The 23,578-nt window shown below is 42.7% G+C and overlaps 1 protein-coding gene across 1 annotated transcript in view; it reads left to right on the top strand.

Annotated features, from left to right (window-relative positions):
* Positions 1–3,108: 3,108 nt before the first annotated feature.
* The window catches only part of LOC134505400 (uncharacterized), a 142,589-nt gene continuing 122,119 nt past the window's right edge, over positions 3,109–23,578 (top strand). Inside the window, exon 1 of the mRNA XM_063315084.1 lies at positions 3,109–3,290. Within this exon, the coding sequence (XP_063171154.1) occupies positions 3,133–3,290 (158 nt within the window). The 5' untranslated portion in view covers positions 3,109–3,132. The remainder of the gene's footprint in view (positions 3,291–23,578) is intronic.

Genomic DNA, 23,578 nt, shown 5'->3' with positions numbered 1-23,578 from the left:
ACGAATGAGTCAGCTTGAATTCCATGTTCCATTGGCGTGCATTTTGCCTAGAAGCATCTTCCATTCCATTTCTACATGAATTTACAATGCAAAATGGACACCAGCGTTGGCTTTTAAACCTACGCCCTGCTTTTTAAGTACATTTTGATAGTGCCTTTTTTCTTTAAACTGCAGACTGCGCTGGGAGATTTGATAAGGTGAATGGTGGATGACTATTCACACCTGTGTGTGAAAGAAACAGATCCGCGCAGTTTGCATTAGACTTTGTAAATATCAGATTCCTAAAGGGCTGTTTTTGCCTTTGGGATCCTTAACCTTGGTTTCCTCCTCCCATCCTTGCTGTGGCTTCTGTGGTCGTTTGCAGGTCCTGGTTTGACATGAAGGCATCCGCGCCAAGTGGCACTCCCTTGAGATGACCTCCATTTCTGATGACTTCATGGAGGCATCCATGGGGTTTTCCTGGCAACAGGAAATGGTTTCCCATCACTCTTTTTTGGGATGCTATTTTGACTCCCCAGTCTTGCTACTGCCCTGGGGATTTCTTGATAGTCTTCCACCAGAGAAGGACACAAGCCTGATCTGGCTTCCCTTGATGAGGTCAGCCGGCGTTGGTTAGACGATGCTTCCAGACAGAGGCTTTAGTGGACACCGAGTCATTAAAAAAAAAAAGAGAAAGTGGTTTGGGCTGCTGGTTGAGATGACTGGTAGCCATTTTAACCTGCAAGTCACAAGCTGGTAGCGCTGTAGAATCGGTGGACCCTTAGTTAGATCAGACCGCCTCTGTCTTCACCTGCCTGTCAGAATTCTGCAGAATATATTCCATGCTGCCACCTGTACGCGGCGATAATAGTTCCACTCAAGCCGACTGGAAAGTGCAGTCAGTCAAACTAACAAAATCTGCTCTCTGGCGGATACGCGCTCTCTCATCTGATGATCTGGAAGATGGAAAGATGATGTGACAACCATCCTTCCCCCCTCACCCGGTCCCCCATCCACTCTAAGCCTCCTCACCTTGCAACTGTGCGATGCGTTACCTCCCCTTCCCATTGTGTTGCTTAGGAGCTGACAATTTTTTCTGCGTCAGGTAATCTTTCCGATAGCCTCCCCGAGGTGTCTGTAATTCCCGAAAATGCCGTCTGCATCTCGAGGAGCCTTGCTGTAGGACTGGGTACTTAGCGCAGGGAAAAGTGCTGGTGTTGTCTTTTCCTCCATCTGTGCTCCCTGCCACCCCCTCCTTTGCTTCCCTCCCCATCTCCGTGCCACCCTCTGCTCGGCTTTCCCCGACCTCCTTTAGAAGATCACGTTTGTTTGGGTGACGGTCCTGCCTCTGATAAGGGACGAGGGACAGAGAGCGCTCAAGGCTGAGGGGACGTGCGAGCAGACCAAGAGCGCACGTTTTGGGTCTTCTTCGGCAAGTAAATGAATCGATCGATCATTTTGTTTTTAAAGGCAGCAAAGAAATTAACATAGCTCCAAGGCAGAGACGGGGTGATCTGACTTTGGCGAGAGGAGGTGAAGGAAAGCTGGTTCAGGCATCGGATGGGATTGGCGAAGAGATTCTCCAGGCTGCGTTTTGGTCTCATAAAATCTTAATAGGAGCAAGACGGTTGTGTGTGTGTGTGTGTGTGTGTGTGTGTGTGTGTGTGTTTGACCCACCGCCAAGCCGCTGAAAGGGAAAAAGAGGCAGAGAGAGATTTTCATTCGGAGACTGCAGGGAGCGATTGCCAGCACAACAGACCCTCGTAAAGCTGTGCAGCTGCAGGAAGCCAGCAGATGCCCTGTGCACATACATTGGTTTAATTGGGGTTTGTTTTTCCTGCCTTCCACTGGGTTCTCCTTGCCTCTCCCGGTGTACGAATGTGTGTGTGTTTCAGATGTTCTGCTGCGCTTGTGTTCAGGCATCTGCAAGAGGGGACAGGGGGACAAGGCTTCCTGCTGTGGGCACATTTGGGTTGGCATTCAGGCCCGTGGGCTCTGAAATTGGGGGGCATCTTGGAGGAATCCTGTTCCCAAAGGAGGGGATGAGGGAAAGAGGAATGGGCATCTCTGCTTTTTAAGGTTTTCAGAAATACCGTTAAAGACGTAGAACAGTGCAGAGCTTTGGGGAAATCTCCCTTTTTCTCTTTTCAACCCTTTTTCGGAAGCAGCTCTGCTTATTTGTTGGGGGGGGGCAGTGTTCTGGGCAGTTGAGGTTGGACACTCTGTTTCAGACCTGGACGTCTTGCTCGTAGGGTGGATGAAGCCGGGGAGTGTTGCTACGGAAAATAAAATTGTTTGCAGGAGAATTGTGTGACAGATTCAACACTCCTCTGTTCTAGGATGTTGCTTTGGGCAGAAAAAGAGCCGTTCTGTTTTTAATATGGCACCCACAACAGTTGGGAAAGAATAGTTGGTGAATTTGCCCTTTTGTGCCCAGGTCCTTTTTGTAATAATATTTGTGTTATGCTTTAAATATGCCCTGTCCAAGTATTTTCTTCTTCCTGGTGTCCAAATGTGCCTCTTCTGGTTCAGTGTTCAATAATGTGGTGCTCCTGAAAGTTCTGGTGAATTTAGGAAGACCCATCCACCTTCCATCCATGCCTTTTCCTTTTATCCGTTCTAAGGCAGCAGTTTCTTTTCTGGGTCCCCCAGTCAGCATTGCTGGCCGAGGGGATTTTGCGAGAGAGAATGGTTTTTCACAGCTTGCAACCCAGTTTTTTTATCCCTTTCCTCCTCTTCCTGGTGTGATGCCTCCTCCATAAGGTCCATGATAAAAAGCCACTGAGCCTCCATTTTAATTAAACTCATCTCAGCTCCCCTCCACTTTCTTATGTAAATGCACGCCTTTGTGCAAATCTTTTCTTTAGAGCAAGAACTGTGAAATGCATTCTGTCAGTGCCAAAGGTTTTTTTTTTCCCTTCCCCCTCCCTTCCAGGCGCCAGAAGGATGTCCTTAATTAATAATTTCTCTATGCCGCGTGTTGCTTTTGAATAAACAGTACCAGACTCTGGAAAATTGTAGCTTGTTCTTTCTAAACTCCTTGCCTTTTCTCTCTTCAGTTCTCTTCAACAGCCAGCACTGGGTGAAACATCTTGAGTTAAGCACACACCCTGGCTCTCGCCTGTAACAGGGCGCATAGGCTTGTCCACGCATATGTCCACACGCAGAAGGTTGGACTGTGTTGATGCCATGTCGTCTTTTGGGAAGCTGACCGAATACTTCAGCCTCCGGAAGTCCAGGAATGAATTTCGATCTGATCGGCGGGCTGGCAAGAGAAGTGGCAGCTACTGCTGTAATCTCACCGAATGCAGGTAGTGGGAGAGGGGGAAAAACAATGCCTCCTTCACCCTTCATGCTTTTTGGCATGTGTGGATGGGTCTAAGTAGAAGGGATGGGTGGTGGAGAATGAGATTTCTCTCACTGTGTTTAGAAGGTGTAAAAATAGGAATGGATGTACCCAAAGCATGGAATTCCTTGGATTGCAGGTTTCAGAGTCTAATCTAAGGCAGTGTTTCTCAGCCGTGGCAGCTTGAAGACGTGAGGACTTCAACTCCCAGAATTGGCTGGCTGGGGAATTCTGGAAGTTGAAGTCCACATGTCTTCAAGTTGCCATGGCTGAGAAACAGTGAACTAAGGACTGAGAATTTCAGATTGTTGAAAACAGGTTTCTTGTAGACTTGATAAACCTCTAGGTGGGTTTCTATGCTGTCATTTTCTAATTATGTAGCAAAGCAAGTATCATTGTTTTCTGAGGGTACCTGCTACTGAAGGGGTAAATGCTGAGCCCAAATTCAAGACATGGGAGGAAGGCTACTGTTAATTTTCTATCTTCTGGTGAAGCTTGATGCTCTGGAATCTACAGCGTCTGGGTTCCCATATGGCTTGGTTTATCGTGAAATGTTAATAGCTTGTTCAACAATCCGTGCTAAAGCAAACTGTAACTTAGTGTGATTGTGAACTCAACTTTAAATTCAAAACCAGCATCACATCCAACCTTAAGACAATTTTCACTTCAATTTTACTCTTTCTGTGGTTGATGTGAATACAGGCTTTAATGTCTGCACTATGCACCCTCTTGTATGCTTTAAGTAGAGTTCTAGTTGCCACTAGACAACCCTTGACCCATTGGGTCATTGCTTCAGAGATATTTCCTTACCAGATTCCTCAATGCCTTCAACAATGGCCGAGCTTCTAATGTGCTGCCTTCCCTGGAAAAGTTCTTAAAAATCCAGGGAGACCTTCAGAGATGGACCTGCCTTGAAAGTAGCCCATGTTGAACTGTGTAGCCCAGTCAAACATCAGGAGTTGGCCACAGGGAATGTTTTATGACATTTTGTATTATGTCATAAAGTTTTTAATAAAATTTGCCTATAGTCCTGCCTTTTCATTGACTGAAGTCTTCTGTGCCTAGGCAAAGCCAGTCTGTGCTGAAGTTTAACTAGGCAAATAACTGAGTGCCAGACTTAATGCTTGTGGTAATAACATGTGAATGTTCTCTGGGGTTGGGGTGTTGCCCTGCAGCTCAGATGAAGCACTTAAATTAGAGCTGGAGGTATATAGACTTTGATACTGGCTTAAGTTGGCTTTCCTTTAGTTCCAGGTTAATGTGTTGTATGAAAACAGCCAATTGTGGTTTATTCAATAACTTGTGATGAAAGCATGTCTTAGTATGTTACGTGTATCAGTGTATTTTCATATTCCTTTGTGACTGAGCACACACCTTAAGGATGTGAATGCTCACAGTCTTGTCTTGCTAAGTCATTGAGGTCTGAGTGCCTTGACAGAATGTAAGAGATGACCAGTAGCCAGCGCTGCAACTAGGGTCTGTGTCACCCGGGGCAAACATGGATTCCACGCCTATTTTGGTGCCCCCCCAGTGCTCATTTTGGTGCCCCCCCAGCATGGCGCCCGGGGCACATGCGCCGGTTGCCCCCCCCCCCCAGTTGTGGCCCTGCCAGTAGCACCAGTGTGTAATTAATCATTGTTCTCTTTTTGAAACTACATAACCAGTTTGATTCTGCCCCTAGCAGTCATTCGATTTTTCTATTTCTCCTTTTTCTATTTTCTATTTCTAGAAAAATGGAAAGAGAAATCGATAGTTCCCAGTGCTAAGATTTTAATTTTAGGTTATGTGCTAGATATTGTACCAACAGACTACCAAAATGGTTGAAGGGCATATTTTTTCCTTAAAAGAAAAAAAAAGATCAACAGCTGGTTGCAAATCATTTTATGGTGTTGTTGAAAAACGCTTTTGGATGGCTACACTCAGCATCCCCTTGAGAAATCTGAAGAACTGTTTTTTTCTGTTACAAAGACAGTGGCCATTGATTCGTCTACTTTAGTACATTCCGGTGAAGACGCAGTCTATCCTAACTTGTCTGTAAAAAGCATTCCAAAGAGTTGCCCTCTTAATCCTTGTAGCATTTGGGAATAGACTCTCTACTATTCATCCTATTCAACTTGCTGCTCCCCCCCCCGCCCCCGCAATAATGTTACTGGTTTTCTTGACTCTATTGAATCCAAGAAGGAATTCTATTGATCGGAAAGCCTAACTCTGTCATTTTGGTAGGTCCCATTGTAAAGGTATTAGGTTAAAATTACTCTTTTTATTTAGCTTTTTTCCCCCTTATTGAATCAACACAACTATTCCCCCCTGCCTTTTTTGGGTCCCCAAATTAGAGATTTCTCTCTCTCTCCCCTCCTCTTCCATAACATTGTTTTTGGCATGGAAGAGCCAGATGAAAGCAGAAGAAATGGTTTCCTTTTTGTGGAGCACTAATTTGAATTAGAGAATGATGAAATGCAGAGCCACTAATGGGAATTTTCTGGAAGTGCTTAATGGGGAAGAGTGTTGGAAGTTTGGGTGTTCTCTTGCTGCTTTCAGTAGGATCCTTTGCAGTCTTAACAGATGAAACATTTCTCTGGATGCGTAGGAAGGCTGGACCCCATAAACCATGCTGAAGTTATCGTATTATCCTGTTTCTAAAAACGGAAACGAAGTTGCTCCTGCTAGTTATTTATGTGGCGGTTGGAAGTTAAAGATGTGCAACGCACTCACTTGAGTTAAGATTTAATTGGCAATCCAAAAGAAATAAATCAACTCTGGAAATATTGGCATTGCTGGTTAAATTTAGTTATTCCTTGTCTTACAAAAGGGATGCAGGTGCAAATAGGTTCTCTGCCTTATTTTCCTTTCAGAACTAATGTCGGGTGCTCTACGTTTCTGTCCATCGATAGGCTTGGCCACAGCACTCTATCTTTGATGCTAATGTGGGGTTTTTTGTTTCTGCTTTTAGTTAGTAAGAGACGGTTCAATCCAGAAGCTCAGAGGAGCTGTTTTTAAATGGAAAAAGCTGATTGCCTTACCCACACCGTTGATGAACTGGCACTGTTTTTCACTCTAACTTAATCCATTCTGGGAAGGGAGGGATGGGTGGGTGGATTATTTATTTATCTTACGGCATGTAGGTGCTATCCCGATTGTCGGCCTCGAAATGGCTTACTTAAATAAGCATAATAAACCTATTATTAAAAGAATGAAGGCCATGGACGCTTCCTACGTAACTGTGGGCCAGGCCAGTCTCCCTTAGCCCAAACTCTCTTACATGGTGGTGGTCGTGAGGGGAAAATAGTGAAGCCCCTCAGAGAAAGAAGAGATATAAATCCAATGGAGAAAGAAAGAAGGTATAGCAGGTCCCTAGTTTAAGAATGAGTTCTGTTCCTAAGTCTGTCCTTAAGTCGACTTTGTATGTAAGTTGGAACAGTTACCTAGCATCAGTTAGTCAAGTGTTTGTCTTGGTATATAGCAGTGTCTCTCAACCTTGACACTTTTAGGATGTGAGGACTTCAACTCCCAGAATTCCCCAGCCAGCCTTCCCCTTCCCCATATATTTTACCTTTCTATGCATATAAAACTCTTAAGAAACACTTCCAAATATATTAAAACACCTTAAACCTAATAACACACAAAGTAGTATTGTGTATTTAACTCAAACATTGTACTTAGCTTGAATTTTTAATATAAGGTTTATGGCAGTCCGTTCTTAACTAGGAGTCACCCATAAACTGGGATGTTCTTAGACTGGGGACCTGCTGTATAGTAAAGGAAGCCCATGGTAACACAGGGCAATGGCCTTGCAATCCAAAGTTTAGCACAATGGCCGTACTGCCCTGCCTGATACAATTCAAATGCTTTTAAATAATGCCCCCGAATTCAGGAGGTCACCAAAACATGAGGTCCATAAATGCTCAGGGTAAGATTTGGGTTCTCACAAATTCTGGCTGTTGTTTTTGGAAGTAATGCCGCCTGTGTCCTCACTTTTGGCGGTGTAGAAGTGCTCAGTCAATTTCTTCCCACTCGCTTCTCCAACCACATTCCTTCTACCTGGGATAATGTGGTGTCAGCTTCATTGCTCTAGACCTGCACTTTTCAACCTTGGCAACTTTAAGATATGTGGACTCCAACTGGCTGGAGAATTCTGGGAGTTGAAGTCTACACATCTTAAAGGCAGTTGAAGTCCACACTTCTTAATGTTACCATGCTGGCTGGGGAATTCAGGGAACTGAAGTCCACACACGTTAAAGTTGTCGAGGTTGAGAAACACTGCTCTGGACCAGCCTTTCTCAACTTTGAGATTCCACAAGAGATTGTGATTTAAAAAAAAAGTTTTTTGAACTTCGCGCACTGTGAAATTCTAGTGCTCACAGTGGTGGGAATTTTTATGGGCTACAGCTCAGCTGCTGGCCCACTGCTTTGCTGTTGTTGTAAACATTGTACAACGTGGATTGTGTGGGTTAGAAGTGATTTGTATTGTGAGATTTTTGTATTTTTTGTGTAGGGGTTCCCTGAGACCTTAAAATTATTTCAAGGATTCCTCCAGGGTAAAAAATTTGAGGAAGGCTGCTCTAAGTCAAATCCTGTTCTTCACTTAGTCTTCAGGTTCTTCTCCAGAACTTTGCCCAATTGTTCCAACTCAAGATGTTCTGTTAACAAGTTATTCTAAAGAAAGGAGGCATCAACTGAGTTGCTCTGAGCCATTGCACGATTTGTTTGCTTTTGGCTGAGTGTGATGGGCAAATCCAGCCACTTGTGCCTTATCAACAGATTATGGTTAAACAAACCTATGGTTTAATGAACTGTGTTCAGCCAGGTTTTTTTTAATTGTACACTTTTTATTGCATTGTTTTCCTATGTTAATATTTATATGGAAGTCTTATTTTTGCTTTGAGACCATGCAGTTCAAATAAAGAACTGTCCACGTTGAGCTTGGTCACTCACCTTTGATAATGTGAACCTGGTATTTTTCTGGAACCTATGAAATGTAGATCCCCCGTTGACAGCTTCCCAGACAAAGCATGTTCAATTTTAGCATGGGGTGACGGTGTCAAGGGAGGAAGTGACATTTCACTTTGGCTGTTTCATTGAGCTGCTTAGGGTTTGCATATCAAGCACCAAAGTCTATACTTGTCTGTGTGTGTGTGTGCCCATGTGCACACGCTCTGTGCCTTAATTCTGGATCATGGAGATAGGTTGCTTGGGCATCATAGCCCATTGTGATGGAAATAGAGGCTTTGGGACACTTGTTTCCAGCTGGGCTTCCAGATTTTTTTTTCTTTTATTAAAAGTATATTTAAAGTTTTTGTTTAAAAAAAAAACCCAAGAGGTGACAGTGATCCTAAAAAAAAAATCAAAGTAAAGTCAATCCATTTGAAGACTAGTATTTGAGGTAATTTATGGCATAGGAAGGTCAACATAAAAAGGTGGGGTTTTGAAAAGATGCCTGAAACATGTCAGCTTTGGAGCCTGGAATTATTCCAGGTAAGGTAAGAAGTATTTGCTTTAAGAAAGGAGTGTGATGTTGCCTGGATTTATGCTAAACCATAATATTCTGTGGTTTGGTTTGACTTTGTATGTTCTGTGAACCCAGACATTAAGGCTCGTAATCCTTGGATTATGATTTAATGTTTTGTGTAAACCCAACCAATTATGGTATATTAAATAAGTCATTGTTTGTTTTACTTTGGTTTATCATGAGGTCATTCATTAACTTCCTCCACTGTAGGCCTTGGATTATATGTTCTGAATTGCTACAACATTGTTTTCTGAACTATAGTCAAAAGGCAGACATTCCAAAGAGTAGATTACAAATTCTATTAAACGATTAAGCCACAAAATTTTAAAAAAAATTACTTACAAAGAGGACTGTGATACCACAGCTCTAATAACAATCATTCTCCCTTTTTTGTGGGGGCAAGATAAAATACATTTGGGAATTCCCAGTCATAAAATGTGGATATAATGTATGGACCAGTCATACCTCTTCTTCTGTAGGAATTCTTTTCTGGGTAACACTCTGACCTGCCTTAATTATAATAATTTTCACTTCTGAGTGTGTCTAAATATAAGCCATAGCTCTTAGAATTATACAACCGGAGAGAAAATCTACCATGCAAGGGTTTGTGTGAAAATGCTTTGGAGAACAGGGATTAAAACTGGGTGATTTGCAGAAATTGGCAAGTGACTGTATTTCTTAGTTCTGTATTAAGCCAGTGAAGATTAACTTTACCGTTTTCCTCCTGCTCTGTGTAAATCTTGTAAAACTGCCTATGGAGAAACGCTTAATAACCTTGAATTAAACATATCCTCAGTTCTGTCTTGGATACACGGTTTATTACATCATATGGTCATTTGGAGGTAAGAAGAGGAAAGGTTCCACAGGCTTAGAAGAAGTAGCAAAACCAAACTGCTAAATGTGGACGTATTAACCTTTGGTCAAAGCCATAGCATTGAAATCCACTTGAGCTTTTCCTTCCATGAAGAATTCTCAAGGGTGGTTGCTGATTTTAGGAAGAAGCAAAGCAGAATTGTGGAGGTTCTTAGTTTCTTGTTCATAATCCGACATGTTGGTGGACTGTTTGTCTTCTTCTGCCTGGGGGAGCAGCTACAACAAATTTGAGCCCAAGTTCTGGATTCTTGCTCTCACCCATGCCAGGAACCGTAAGGAGACTTCAGACTTTGGCCTTCTTTTGAGAGGGGTCTTTGGACCCAGTTTCCTCTTGATGAATTCTTGGATATTTTTTTACCTTTTAAGAAACCTGAGGATAATGCGTTAAAAGAATAAAAATAAAAACCTGGTTTGGAGAAGCAGAGTAAGAATGACTGAACACCATTAGTATACTTGCCCATGAATGAAAAACCAGGTGAATCTGAAATTCTGGCTTATGCTGTGCAGATAAGGTGGCTATATGTTTATATCATAAGTAAACTTGTATTCAGAAACTGTCAGGACATCTGTGTGTGATTGATTGATTGATTGATTATATGCCATTAAGTCAATGTCAACTCTTAGCAACTACATAGATAGATTTTATCCCCAACAATCTTATCTCTAACCTGGTCCTTCAGGTCTTCCAATGGTGCACTCATAGCCACTGTAACTGAGTCCGCCCACCTTGCTGCTGGTCATCCTCTTCTCTTTCCTTCCACCTTTCCCACCTTTCCCACCATCACAGCCTTCTCCAGAGACCCGGGTCGTCTTATGATGTGTCCAAAGTATGATAATTTGAGCCTGGTCATTTAAATCTTGAGTGAGAACTTTGGGTTGATTTGTTTGATGATCCATTTGTTTTGGAGGAATGGAAGAATATAACCTGGAGGCCATAGGCCACCAGGAATTGCATGCAGACAAGTGTGTGTGGGTCAGTGGAGTACAGAGAGCCACTTTGGTCTAGTGGTTAAGGTTCTGGGCTAGAAACCAGGAGTCTGTGGGTTCTAGTCCTGCCTTAGGCATGAAAGCTGGCTGGGTGACCTTGGGCCAATCCCTCCCTCTCAGCCCAAGAGCCAATCAGGCGTGGTAGGAGAGTTCTAGTCCCGCCTTGGGCATGAAAGCCAGCTGGGTGACCTTGGGCCAATCCCTCCCTCTCAGCCCAAGAGCCAATCAGGCATGGTAGGAGAGTTCTAGTCCCACCTTGGTCATGAAAGCCAGCTGGGTGACCTTGGACCAATCCCTCCCTCTCAGCCCAACTTGGTGCAACGCAGACTAGGCTCCTTGTGGTGCACCCTGGGCAACGTGACTTGTCACGGTTAAATAGTCTACACATCCGGCTGCTGGACCTCAGAAGGATTTCCCAGCAAGAAAAAGCAGCATAAACACCCAACTGCTATGCCATATGATTAAAAAAAAAAAAAAGTGGAATACAGATGGAAGTCTGTAGAGAGAACATGCAGAGGTCAATTAAGGAAACCCTCCACATTCAGCCTACAAATACTGCTGTAAGAAAACTGAAGCTTTCCACTCTTCTTCTATCAGCCCCCAGCCAGTTAATTCCAGTTTATAACTTAAGTGAAATTGTTCTTAAAGCTGCAATATGGGAACATATTTTGATTGAGCACGAGGTCACAGATGTTGCTGTTCGGTTTGGTATTCAAATGGAAACGATCAGGGACAAGCCGTGAACGTAATTCGTTACTCAACATCAACCAGAAGTTTCATAGTAATGCATTATTGTCCTCTTAGGCAGTTGGAATGGAGAACTCTGCAGGTCCTATGGGAAATTAAATACAGTGCGTGGCTGGAGAAAAGAGGGCTTCTTCTAGAGGGGGAAAAAAAACCCTTTGATGTGATTACTCGAAAGACTATTTGGTGCTCAACCCACCCACTGCTTCCTTGCTGAGTCACTGCTGGGTGGGTGGAACTTGCTGTCATTCTGTTTTGCATGCAGGTAAAAAGAAGGAAGCAATTTTAGAATAGGGTTGTAAATATTACAAATTCTATTAGAGATTGTGGCTGGGATGATGTATTTTCTTAATGTCACAGCTCCGTGAAGAAAGGGGGAAGTTGAAGCGAGCTGGAGGCTTTTCCCAAGTCACATGCTTGGTGCTAAAAGTGTTTGGGGAGGGTAGTAGTGGAAGGTTCAAAGAACATTTAGATTTAATATCTGGTATGCTGGAAACCTTCAGAGCCAAGGTCGACAGCGGTTGCATTCACACATTTCAGTGAGTCATGTTGTGTTCAGTTCTGTGTGGCTTGGAGTATGATGTCAACCCAGGCATCATCACTTATAAATCTGGATTTCTGACTTAGCATTATGGACGAACACAGCATTGTGGCTTGTTCACTGGACCATGTTAAAAGAATGGTTCAGAGCTTATGAGCCAGGTCAATATTGAGCTAGTTAAACCAAATCTGAAATGGTTTAAATCCATGTTTGATTCTTTGGTGGTATAACTCCTAATTCTTTTTTGGGGGGAGGAGAGCTATTAATTGGTCCTAAGGTGGCTTGAGGGGGACCTCCCAGCCCAAAAGCACAACAAGAGAATGAAATTGACATTAAATGTTTCACTTGCACTAGTAACCAGGCTTCATATGCTGGTGAAAGGTGAAAAGCCATCGAGTGTAGGACTGCACAAAAAATGAAGTAGTTTTTTAAGCAAATAAAATAAAATAATTTTTTTAAAATAAACCCTTCTTTATTTTTAATCTTTCTTTTTGCAAACAGGAAGACTTCAGAGGAATGAAACACAGAAACTGAGAAAGGGTGGAAGTTGCTGAAATCTCTGGTTTTACGAGGGATGAGACTGTATGATTGAGGGCACTTATGCAGTTATGCTAATTTATGCCTTCCCTCTTTGATAGTTAAATATGTCTTTTACCATACTAGAAGTGATTGAAATGTGAAGATTTGCTTATTAGTTGATGAGATATTAAGCTGTTGAATTTGATCTGCCAGTAGCTAAAATGATAAGTAATCAGTATTTATATATTCTTTCTTCCTCAAAAAAGGGATGAGTTTTTCATTAGCTACCCCATCTTTAGTTCTTAGTGCCCCAGGCAGTAATGGTGCTCAAGTTGGGGGTTCTCCTGGACTCGTGACTCCTGTTTGAAGAACAAATGGTAGCAATGGCAGGAAGGCTTTTCCATAAATCCATCTTGTGTGGCAGTTGCTTCCTTTACTGGATCAGGAGGCACTGCTCATGGTCACTCATGCCTTGGTCACCTGCTGAGTAGACTACTGCAATGTGCTGGACTTGAGGCTGCCCTTGAAGATTGCTCAGAAGCTACTGCTAGTCCAATTATGGTGCACCTCAATATGCAAGCTATACTGGCTTCCAGTTAACTCTGGGTGCAATTCAAGGCGCTGGTTGTCACCTATAAAGCTCGTTGTGGCATGGGTCAGGTTATTTGTGGGACTGCCTCTCTCCAATTACTTCTGCTTGCCCCACTAGATCTGACACTGTGGCACACTCTGGGTCCTGCCTATTAAACAGTGCTATTTAGCCGGGCCCAAACGGCTAACAAAACAGATGGAAGAGCACGGGGAGGCCACATGAATGTGCTAGGATTGCAGGCATGGGCCTTCGGTGTTGCAGTGCCTATCACCTGGAAGACCACAACTCCTGAGAGTTGGGTGGCACCAATCCTGCCAGCGTTTCATAAATCCTTGAAGACTTGAATGTTCCTTAAAGCGTGGGATCTGGAGGTGGGTGAGTCTGTCCGTGTGATTTTGGGTTTGAGTTGGATTTGTCCTTAGGTGGTGGATGATGCTATCCATTCAATCATGTCTGATTCTCGGCGATTCTGTGGACCAGCTCTCTCCACATTTTCCAATCTTGTATGGTTTCTTTCAGTTGCTTTATGCTCTGGCTGGTGTCGGCTTTGATGGTGTCTAGCCACCATATTTTTTTGCCAGCCTCATTTCCTTTTACCGCTGACCGTTCCAAGCCCAACTGCCTTTTCCGGCAAGTTTGATTGCATGATGTGGCTGACATAAGCAAGGCGGAGTTTTCCGATCTTGCCTACCCGCAATATGTCTGGTTTTATATGCTCCAGTACTTGCTTCTTTGTCACCTTGGCTGACCAAGGAATGTGCAGGAGCCTTCTTCAACACCACAGCTTGAACAAGTCAATTTTCCTCCTGTCTAGTTTTTGACCTTGGGTACCGCTAATTTATTATTGTTATTTCTGTTTTAGTTTGTTTTTTAACCTAGCGTTTGCTTCCCAGAGTTGCAACTGTGAGATGGGTAGCTCTGTAAATTGATATAATAAACAAATGCATTTGCTTGCCATTAAAAAGGAAAGCACCTGGCTGTTCTGAGCGATGTCTTTAAGAAGAGTGTTCAGAACCATTTATAGCATGTGGGGCACCTATGAGTAAAGCAGTGTGACAATAAATGCACGGTAATGCAATGACTGGAATCACAGGATATCACTTGCGCTAGAAGCATCCCAAAGCAAACAATTTTATACTCCTTTGAGTTACACAGGGGTCCTTGGCAGGCCTGCCCACTTTTGCCCTTGCTTTTTAATTTGAGCCTTGAAGCTTTAGCTATAACTGTAAGGCAGACTTTGGATATTATGGGTATTACTTTGGCGGGATGTGAGTACAGATTATTTTTGCCTGCTGATGATATTTTGGCAGTTTGGATAAGTACCTTTTTTATTTTTATCTCTTACTGCTTTTTGAAATAATGACAGAAAAAGGGAAAAAATACAGAAGAGCCTTTTCTGTCATGGCACCCACCCTGTGGAACATCTTTCCTCCAAAGATTAGATTGGCCTGGACTCTGTTGGCCTTAAAGACATAGCTGTCATGAGCACTGATGGTGAGCAGGAGGGGGTCCCTATCCAGGGGGGAAAACGCATGCGTAGTTTAGAGGCTTTGAGCTGCCATTCAAAGAAACCCAGAACAGACCCGCCTTGAGTTTTGGGGTTTATCTGTCTGGGTTTTCCCACGCTTCTTCAGTTTGGTAGGATTTTCTGTCTACAATAGCAGTAATAAAACACTAGAGACTTTCTCCTCGTCTCGGCGTGGTCTTTGCTTAGCCAGGACAATAGTTTTGTCCCTGGGCTTGAGGATCCAGATGTATGGCAAAGCTTGTGCAATGTGCGGGTTGATTTGTTGTTGTTGGTTTTGTTTTTACCTTGACTGCTGATTTTATATACAGGTAGTCCTCGTTTAGTGATTGTTTGCAGTTACGACAGTGAAGAAAAAATAACTTTGCAACCAATCCTTGCATTTACGACCTTTGCAGGTCTGTAAAGCAAAGGAAAGCTGAAGATCATAAGCAAAGTTGTGGGTTCATTTAGCGATCGCTTCACTTAACGACCAAGTTGCTGGTCCCAATTGTGGTCACTAAATGAGGACTACCTGTAGATTTTGGCTTTTTAAAAAAATGTTATATGGGTTTATGATATTTTTAACTGTTGCTAGCTGCCAAAAGTCATTAATTTCAGATGGGCCATATATATTGAATAAATAAATAAATAAATATTTGATTTTGAATTTGCAGGTTGGATGAACCTGGCCATTGTGATTTGTTAGAATGGCTTTGCGTGGGTTATGCAACGAGGCCATTGGGGATAATCAGACCTTGGGGTCATGTGATGAGTGCCCCGTTCACAGAGTTTCTGGATGAGGACTGTCCAGAATCTGAGTTCTGTGCACAGCTTTAGCAAAGGCCCAGATCCTAAGAGGCATGATCAGTGTGATTTTTGCACTGATCTCATTTGTGTTCCCCAGGTACTGGATATATGCTGATGACATCCACTTGGCTTCTGTCAGCCTTACCAGGTGGACCAGACAGGAAACACGACCAGAAGACTAATTCTACTTTGTTGTAAAGCTACATTAACAGAATCTTGCAGTCTGAAAGTACAATTCTCCCCCCATCTCCTTTACAGCCCAAGAAACTAGGGAGGGTCCGTTCTGAGCCTCTTGCCCCACCCACTATACAGCTGTGAGCTCAGCTGCCTCTTATCTGACCATTCCCTAGGCAGCATCTCTTGGCCCCGTCTCCCAAGGTCTTTCCCATATACCATTATAATGACAAATTAACAGCATAGCCTTTGTCCAGAAACTGCTGTTCAGTCAAGGTTTGTGTGAACTGCCCCTTTAATAAGCAGAATACTTGTCTAACATGCTTGCAGAAGAGATCATTTAAAAAGTGTAGATTTAAAGAACTATGTCAGTTTTTTTAAAAAAAAATCCGATTTGACTACAGGTAGTCCTTGCTTAACAACCACAATTGGGACCAGAATTTTGGCTGCTAAGCGAAGCTGTCTTGAAGCAAATCTGACCCGATTTTACGAACTTTTTGTGGCAGTTGTTAAGCGAATCTCCCTGGGTGTTAAGGGAACCACGTGATCGTTAAGTGAATCACACGGTTCCTGATCGATTTTGCTGGCCAGTACCTGGCCTGGAAGGTCGAAAATGGCGATCATGTGACCATGGGATGCTGTGACGGTCATAAGCATGAGAACTGGCTGTAAGTTATTCTTTTCAACACCATTGTAAGTCTGAACCATCACTAAATGGTTGTTAAGTGAGGACTACCTGTAATACAGAGCAGAAATTATGTTTACTCCTAAACCAGATGGTTCCTTTAATTTAAATGAATTAGTAACAGCTTTTAACTAGATCCAGATGTTGCTGCACCATCTTCCCGTCCTTGACCAGAGTGTCAGACTTTTAATTTAGCATCATTTGGGGAGGCTATATGCCCCCACCCCTGCTGTTAAAGGTCAACGTCTGATCTATTATTTACAAAAAGAGATTATGAAAATAGGTTTTTACAAAGAAGGGGTGGAAGTTGGTGTATGGAAATAGCAAGACAGGGGTAGCAGTGTGCAAAAGAAGAAAGAAAGAAATACTGAGGTTTGTTGAAAATGACTAAAGGAACAGAGGGTGTAGCTGTAAGAGGAGGGGAATAGCAGACATAAAGAATAAGTGATCGTAACTACCTGTTCTCAAGTCACTGGAACAGGAAGTCTTTTATTTTTTGATTTGGTTAGAAAAACTAGAAGGAAAGAGAAGAGGAGGGCGACTAGCAGCAGCAAGGTGGACGGTGTCAATTACGTTGGCGACGGGGGCACCGTTGGAAGGCCCCTGAGGGGTCAGGCTGGGGACAGATCCTCCTGGAGAAAGTCTATCCATGTGGTCGCTAAGAGTCTGTCCTGAACCGATGGCACATAAGAACGCAAAAGGTAGAAAAATGCCTTGGGTTCAGACTCATCTTCTAGCTGTTTAAAGTCTCCTGAAACCCAGAAGTGGGGATTGAACGCACTACCGGCAGAGCAAGAATTCGTGGTTATGAGAGGAAAATCTGATGGGAGGAGGGCGGTTGCTGAGATCTTGGGAGCCACCCAGATGGTTACCAAAATAGATGGAAGGGCACGGGGAGGCCAAAGAGATGTGCTAGGCTGGCAAGCGTTGGGCAGCAGCTCCTGAAACACCGTAAAGATATGCTTGCTTACTTTACAGCGTGAGAAAAATGGTTAGGTTCTTCACTTTAGCGAAGCAATTAATAAGCAGCAGAGCTAATGCATTTGACGCACTGCAGGAGAATCTTGGGAATATGTTGCATTTCTTAAAAAAAAAAAAAAAAAGCAAGCTGGCAAAGCATATCTTGCTCCTGTTTTCCACTGCTTCAGTTTAGGTTTCATATACAGGGAGTCCTCACTTAATGACCACCATTGGGGCCAGAATTTTGGTTGCTAAGTGAAGCAGTCATTAAGCAAATCTGACCCAATTTTCTGACCTTTTTTGGGGCGGCGGTTAAACTATCACCACGGTCATTAAGTGAGCTATGTGGTTGTTAAGTGAATTGCACATTTCCCCATTGGTTTTGCTTGCCAGAAGCTAGCCAGGAAGGTCAGAAATGGCAATCATGTGACTGTGGGATGCTGCAATGGTCATAAATGTGAACCAGTTTCCAAGTGCCCAAATTATGATCATGTGACTGCAGGGATGCTGCAACAGTTGTAACTGTGAGGACAAGTCGTAAGTCGGTTTTTTCCAGCACCGTCGTAAGTCTGAACCATCACTATATGGGTGGTTGTTAAGCAAGGACTACCTGTATATTATACCATGGCACCCAATACCTACCTATCTTCCCTTCCCCAGTCTTAATAAATTTCCTCACAATATTAGATTAACATAGCACATGAATCCATTTCTTTAAACATGGGTTGTTGAATAAGGCACAGTTGATTTACCCAGCACAGAACCAAAGAGATCACATGCCAACGGTCAACCCTATGAGGCAGACCAGATCAGAAAACTAACTCCACAGGAAGGCTAGAACTATTCTTTATTAAAATAGGTTATAGTAACAGAATCTTGCAAGACTGACAGTGCTTTACCCCGTCTCCCTGTTATACCCCAGTGAATCAGGGAGGTGCTTGCCTGAAGCTATCTTGCTTCCGAGGGCTTAAGGAATGTTTCAGCCCTCTTTGTTTATGTAACGATCCTTACCTATGGTCATCTCTCTGGCTTTCTACACCAGCTTGGCGGGATGTGTCATACCAGTTATGAAACAGTTGCTTGCATTTGGCCCGGTTTTCTTCATTTTCATGGCACTGAAATGTTGGTGGAGGCTGCTAAGAACACGGATTCCCCCCGCTTCCTAGAATCGATGGTTTCTCAGCTTTAATTGCTCTTAAACTCTCAAACTGGGAAGGTTAGATTTTAATATAGCTCAAGAATTAGAGCCAGAAAGTAATGGAAGGTCCCATGGGTATGTTCTCTCTGCCAGTCATTTCGCCAAGAAGAAAGCTCAGTGCACATTCTTGTGGATGGCAACGTGGTCTCTCTGAAGTAACCCCTGCCCTTTCTTTTCCTGTCCCCGGATCATGTTGAATCAGTTTTCCTATCCTCAGCACTGGCTATGTGGGAAGCACTTGCTATGTATTTGTATTGGATAAACCTGAATTTGATATCTTGAAGTCTATCATTGTGAGCTTGGTGAGGATAGTATTCTATTCGGATGTAACTTTTGGGGAAACACGGTGGTTTTGGTAGATGAAGAAAGTGAAAGCTTTGGTCTGAACTGAGCAGAAGAGTAAGAGGAATTGAGAAAACGACCAGCCAACTCAGTATTTGAGAAGGCACGAAAAGAACAGATGACCAAAGATGGTAACTGATGACCAGCAGAAGAGGAGAGATTAAGAAACAGGAAACAGTGCACAGTTTTTGACAATCCGGAGGTCAGAACTTGTTTCCTGCTAAGGGATAATGAACAAAACATTTGTACTTTGTGACCCTTGATTCAAACAAGTCATCCGAGAATTCATACCCTTGTGTTTGAATTTCTCTTGTGTTGCTGCACAGTGTTAATACCTGCTGTAAAAGAAAAGCTTACAATAAGATATGAACAGGTCTCCTCTGATTGCTGATTTTAAAAATGTAAAGTTGGAAACAATGAGTTGATTGAGAGCCAGAGGTTGTACAGAAGATGGAAAATTGGTTATTCTCAAAGAGCTAATGGCAGGGGTGTCTCTCTCTCTCTCTCTGTGTGTATTAGGGCGAGTAAGCACTCATTATTTTCATCTTTTAAAGCAGACACTGCAGCTTTTTCTATTGTTTCAAAAGCTACACAATCGAACAAAAGACATGGGTTTGTATTCCAGTCTTCTATAACAGGGTGCCCTCCAAATGTTTTGGCTTCAACTCCCAGAATCCCTAATCAGCAGTTAGAGAATTGGGAGTCCAACACATCTGGAGGAAAGCAGGTAAGGGAACATGGCGTATTTCATGGTTATAACTCTTTGGATATTAATTCTGTTGATTAGACGTGTTTAAATGAGGTGTTGGGTTTTAATATTGTGAATCACCTTGAGGACTCTTGTTAAGTTTAGGAAGGCTAAAATTAGCTGGTAGCCTTCAGCTTTTTAGTTCTCTTTCCAAATTGAATATATCTGTACTGGCATTTATCTTGCATTTGAGCGAAGTGTGGTTTGTATCAAGCAACTCTTTTTTGAAAGGGTTTCTATCTGTTATGCCTAAACTGTGTCTTTTTCCCATCAGTGTGAGGATGCTTGAAGTCAACCAGGTTTCTTTCTTCTGTATATATTTTCATTTTTTTCTTAAGCTCAAGATCATCCTTAAGGTACAGATGAGGGGAAGGACATGATATATCACCAGTAGATCATTAAATGGGAGAGGGGGGAGTGATATTACCCATTGCAGTTATTAGAAAAAAGTTGGCATCCAACAGTTCTCTTCCGCCAGGTTTTCAGTAACCTAAGTGCACCTACTGTATATTCTTGCTCAGCAGCAAGCACTTTAGTGAACATTACTAAGTATGGCAGCCCTTTCCCTTTCCAGATGTCTTTGGTGTTGTTTTTGCTTCTTAAAAGCCCTTTTTATTCACTGTCAGATTGCAAAACAGTAAAACAAAGACATGAAAGCTGAACGAGGGGTGGTTACTGTGTGGAGCAAATTTCTAGGCCCTTGTTGTCATCTAAGAAGGAAATGAAAGCAACCTGGCTGATGTGTTTACAGATGTAGTTACAGCATCACTGTGTTCTTAAAAAATCTGCATGAATCAGTGATGGCTGGAGTCAAAGAGCTAGCTGTTTGTGCAAAAGCTGCTGGAAGCTGTAACAAAAAAGGAACCCAGAAATCGTTTTGCGATAAAATCAGCAGCAAACTCAATCTCCAATCTTATGCTTTGATAAGACTCTAGACAGTTATGCTGTGAAATCTTTGGGGGTGGGTGTTATTTTTCTAAAAATCGTACTGTAGCAGCAGGCTTGGAGAATTAGGTACCTTTTTCATGTCATGGAAGTGGCAGCGAAGTGTGGGCAGAGCCAGGTAACTGATAGGCAAAGTAGGTGATTAGTAGACTAACTTCAAGATCATGTGCCTGGATTCTTTTATATTAAATTTATTACGTGTTCAGAATTTATCTCTCCATCCCTCTTTCTTGGGTGGGGGGAGCTCCAGAATTAAGGACAAAAGCTTCCTCAAGGGCCCTACTCTTTAATTAATCATTCTGGTTGCCTTTTTTATAAATACTTATGAGCGATGTGTTTAAATAGGCAAGAGCATTTGTTTGATCGTTGAGTGTGGGTTTGTCTGTAACACGATCCCTTTGATGTTAGTACATGATAAAAGGATCCATTGAAAGCATTCCTACTCCTCTTTGTGGCTGGCGCTAACTTCCAGTATAGCTTGCAAAGATAACCAGGAGGCAGTGCATGACTGGTTTCATCCTTATGAGGAATCATCAGACATACATAACTAGGGTTTATTCTGTGGGGTTCAAACACTCTACTGGGAGTTGAACTCATGGACCGTTGCACTTTAGATGCCTATACACCAGTGCTTCTCAAACTTGGCAACTTTAAGACAGGTGGACTTCAACTCCCAGAATTCCCCAGCCAGCACACTGGCTACGGAATTCTGGGAGTTGAAGTCCATAGGCCTTAAAGTGGCCAATTTGGAGAAACACTGGTATACAGTGCATTAGCTTTAGAAGCTATCCAGGTCCTGACACTCAATGGTTTTGCAGGAGGCGATATATAGGATCTATCAGAACGGCATCTTCAGTTTATCTTCCCTGAAGCTCTCAGAGAAAGGAAGAAACATATCTATTAGGATTCTTCCTGCTCTCAGACTAACAACCTGAAAGATGTGACACAAAAGGTAAAGAAGAAAGCTACGTTTTGGTACTGGCTGCTACGTTGTCCAAGGGGCAGCAGCAGTTTAGCACCTGGTGCACAGAGTAGGGTGCTGGACTCAGGGATGTAAATAGGCTTTTCCAACTCTAGGATTTTGTGGGAGAAGCTGCAGTGCCTCTCATTTCGGATCCTCAAAAATGTTGAGCGAAAGTAAACGATGCTCTTGATGAACAGCACTGGAGAGCCTTGTTGAGAATACCTTGGACTGCAAGAAGAAGAAAGCAAGTGATACCAGGTGAAGTACAAGCACCAAGCATGGATCTAAATCCTAAATATTTTGGATGCCTAATGCCAAGGCAAGTATCATAGGAAAAGGGGCTTGGTCAAACTGAAGGCAATCAAAAAAAGAAGCAGACAGAGTGGCTAGATACTATCTTTGACGAGACACCCATGAACTTACAAGAACTCACTGACAGTCCACTCTGGCCAAATGCATGTTTCTTGGGCCTCGAAGTGTGGGTCGGAAGAGTGAACCATGAAATAAAACAAAAGGGATTTAAAAGGAGCTGCAATTTGGCGTGATAGAGGATCAGGTACAGCTTAACAACAGTGTTAAGCTCTATTGTCTTTGTAGGTCTTCTCTTGTGGCGTGTAACAACGGGTTCCCAGACTGATAAGAGATGATTGCTCAAACAGATGGTTGCAAGCTTCTCTGCTATCAGAATAGAGATTCACATCCTCCCCAGATGATAAGAAGGTTGTTAGAAAGTAAATCAAGATGCTGCCATCCCTAATGTCTATCAGGATATATTGATTCTGAAAGGAAAACCATTCTGTTGCTGAAATTCTTTTCACCCCATTCCTTTCTTTTCAATAAAATTTGCTGAAGACAATCACGGCTGATGAGTGTCACTTTCAGTTTAACAAGTTGACAAGGCCTGTTTTGAATTAGATTCTCTGGTGTTTAAATAAGTGGGTTACTTTATCTTCTTTGTATTACATTTCACTTTACAGGTAGTCTTGCTTAATGACCACAACTGAGTGTGGAATTTCGGTTTCTAAGCAAAGCGGTCATTAAGTGAATCTGACCGGACTTAATGACCTTTTTTGTGTGGTCATTAAGGGAATTGTCATGGCCGTTAAGTGAACCACATGGTCATTAAGCAGGTCATGTGGTTCCCCATTGATTTTGCTTGCCAGATGCCGGCTGGGAAGGTTGGAAATGGCAGTCATGTGACCATGAAATGCTGTGATGGTCATAAATGCGAAGCGGTTGCCAAGCACCCAAATTGTGATCACGTGGCCACAGGGATGCTGCAGCGGTCATAAGTGTGAGCACGGGTTGTAAGTCGGTTTTTTCAGCACCATTGTAAGTCTGAACTGTCACTAAACAAATGGTCATTAAATGAGAACTACCTGTAGTTCTCTTTGAAGTTGTCTTCTTGTCTGTCTTATGTGATACTCCATGGAAAAGCTTTACTTTTACTGGCCATTCCTTCCAAGCGTGAAAAGCCCCGTTTCAAAGTTTTGGAGCTTAGAATGGAGCCGTTTTCAGCTTGCCAGATTTTGAGAATGCCTGGAGTGGCGTCTGAACACTTTGGAGAAGGTCAGAAGAGTGGCTTGGAATTTGAAATGCTTTGCACGACACTAAATGAACGAAGAGCCTTGAGCTTTCGCTGATTGCTGATGAGCTTATTAAAAATACAGCATGAAAGGAAATGCAGAAGATATGGAATTTATAATAATGCGTGCATGAAGTATGCTCAGGACACAGAAGGATTATTTTGGGCATTCCAAGGACTTAGACATAGGAGATCAGGGAAAAGACATTAAAAATGTCCTAATGATTAATAATTACTCTGGGGGAGTCAGATTTATGAAAATCCACATAGTCTCCCCATATGTTCCAAACTCAACTCTTAGTTGTGGGCCTGCAGATTATGAGCCGTCAGATGGAAGATCTGGGAAACCAGGGCTTCAATCAATGCATTTATTAAGCAAAAATTTGTCCAATTCCCTGTTGTGTTCTGCTTAGATTTTGATAACTGAATTGGTGATGTTTTAATAGTGAAAAAGCTGCCTGTATTTATTTTTGAAAAGACACAGTATAATTATTTTAAATGAACAACATAGCCTGCTATGAAAACCCATTACAGGTCAGAAGCAACCTGCTTTCCAACATGTGTAAAAATAACATC

The sequence above is a fragment of the Candoia aspera genome, chromosome 14, assembly GCF_035149785.1.
Source record: "Candoia aspera isolate rCanAsp1 chromosome 14, rCanAsp1.hap2, whole genome shotgun sequence".
Classification (NCBI taxonomy): domain Eukaryota; kingdom Metazoa; phylum Chordata; class Lepidosauria; order Squamata; family Boidae; genus Candoia; species Candoia aspera.
The sequence above is the reverse complement of the archived record's forward strand: the minus strand, read 5'-3'. Positions and strand labels throughout refer to the sequence as shown.